General features: G+C 42.1%; 1 protein-coding gene across 1 annotated transcript in view; it reads right to left on the reverse strand.

The window, feature by feature from the left end:
- The window catches only part of LOC137097692 (C-C motif chemokine 3-like), a 2,242-nt gene extending 1,235 nt beyond the window's left edge, over positions 1-1,007 (reverse strand). Inside the window, exon 1 of the mRNA XM_067472254.1 lies at positions 793-1,007. Coding sequence (XP_067328355.1) covers positions 793-865 — 73 coding nt within the window. The 5' untranslated portion in view covers positions 866-1,007. The remainder of the gene's footprint in view (positions 1-792) is intronic.

A 1,007-nucleotide genomic window follows, 5' to 3' on the forward strand; every position in this document is an offset into this window, starting at 1 on the left:
ATCTACTCAGCTATCTATCCATTTAACTATCTATCTATTATCCACCTATCCATCCATCCACCCAGCTGTCTGTCTGTCTGTCCATCTGTCCATCCGTATATCTACTCAGTTATCCATCCATCCGTCCATCCATCTACTTATCTATCTATCTATTATCCACATATCCATCCATCCACCCACCCATCTATCTGTCTGTCTGTCCATCTATCCATCCATCTGTCCATCCGTTTATCTACTCAGTTATCCATCCGTCCGTCCATCCATCTGTCCATCTACTCAGTTATCCATCCATCCGTTTGTCTATCTACTCAGCTATCTATCTATCTATCTATCTATCTATCTATCTATCTATCTATCATCTATCTATCCATCTATCATCTATCTATCCATCTATCCATCCATTTACTCAGCTATCTGTCTGTCCGTCCGTCCATCCATCCATTCATCGATCTACTCAGTTATCCGTCCACCCATCTGTCCATCCGTCTGTCTACTCAGTTATCCATCCATCCATCTATCTACTCAGCTATCTATCTGTCTGTCTATTCATCTATCTATCTATCTATCTATCTATCTATCTATCTATCTATCTATCTGCTCTACTGGTGTCATTGAATCCTAGAATTGGAAGAGATCCCAACGGTCTATCTATCTATCTATCTATCTATCTATCTATCTATCTACTCAGCTATCACCTCTCTCTCTATATATATGTATATATCTATCTATCTACATCTATCATCAGTCTTTCTTTCTAATCTCTGTCATTCAAATGGGGAGGCTTTAACTCACAAGGGGCTGCGAATGTCATGAAGAAGGAAGCCATCAAGATGAGGAGGACGGCGAAGACGGAGGAGATCTTCATCGTGGATGGAGAAGCGAGCAAAAAGGATGCTGAAGATGTCTTGTGGTCTCCTTCTGTTCAAGACTTACCTGAAGGGCCTTCCTTTTATGCCCGGCGGACAGAGGCCACTTCCTGGCCAGGTTTCAGAGAAGACCTCACTCTC

Source organism: Anolis sagrei, chromosome 11 (assembly GCF_037176765.1).
Source record: "Anolis sagrei isolate rAnoSag1 chromosome 11, rAnoSag1.mat, whole genome shotgun sequence".
Classification (NCBI taxonomy): Eukaryota; Metazoa; Chordata; class Lepidosauria; order Squamata; family Dactyloidae; genus Anolis; species Anolis sagrei.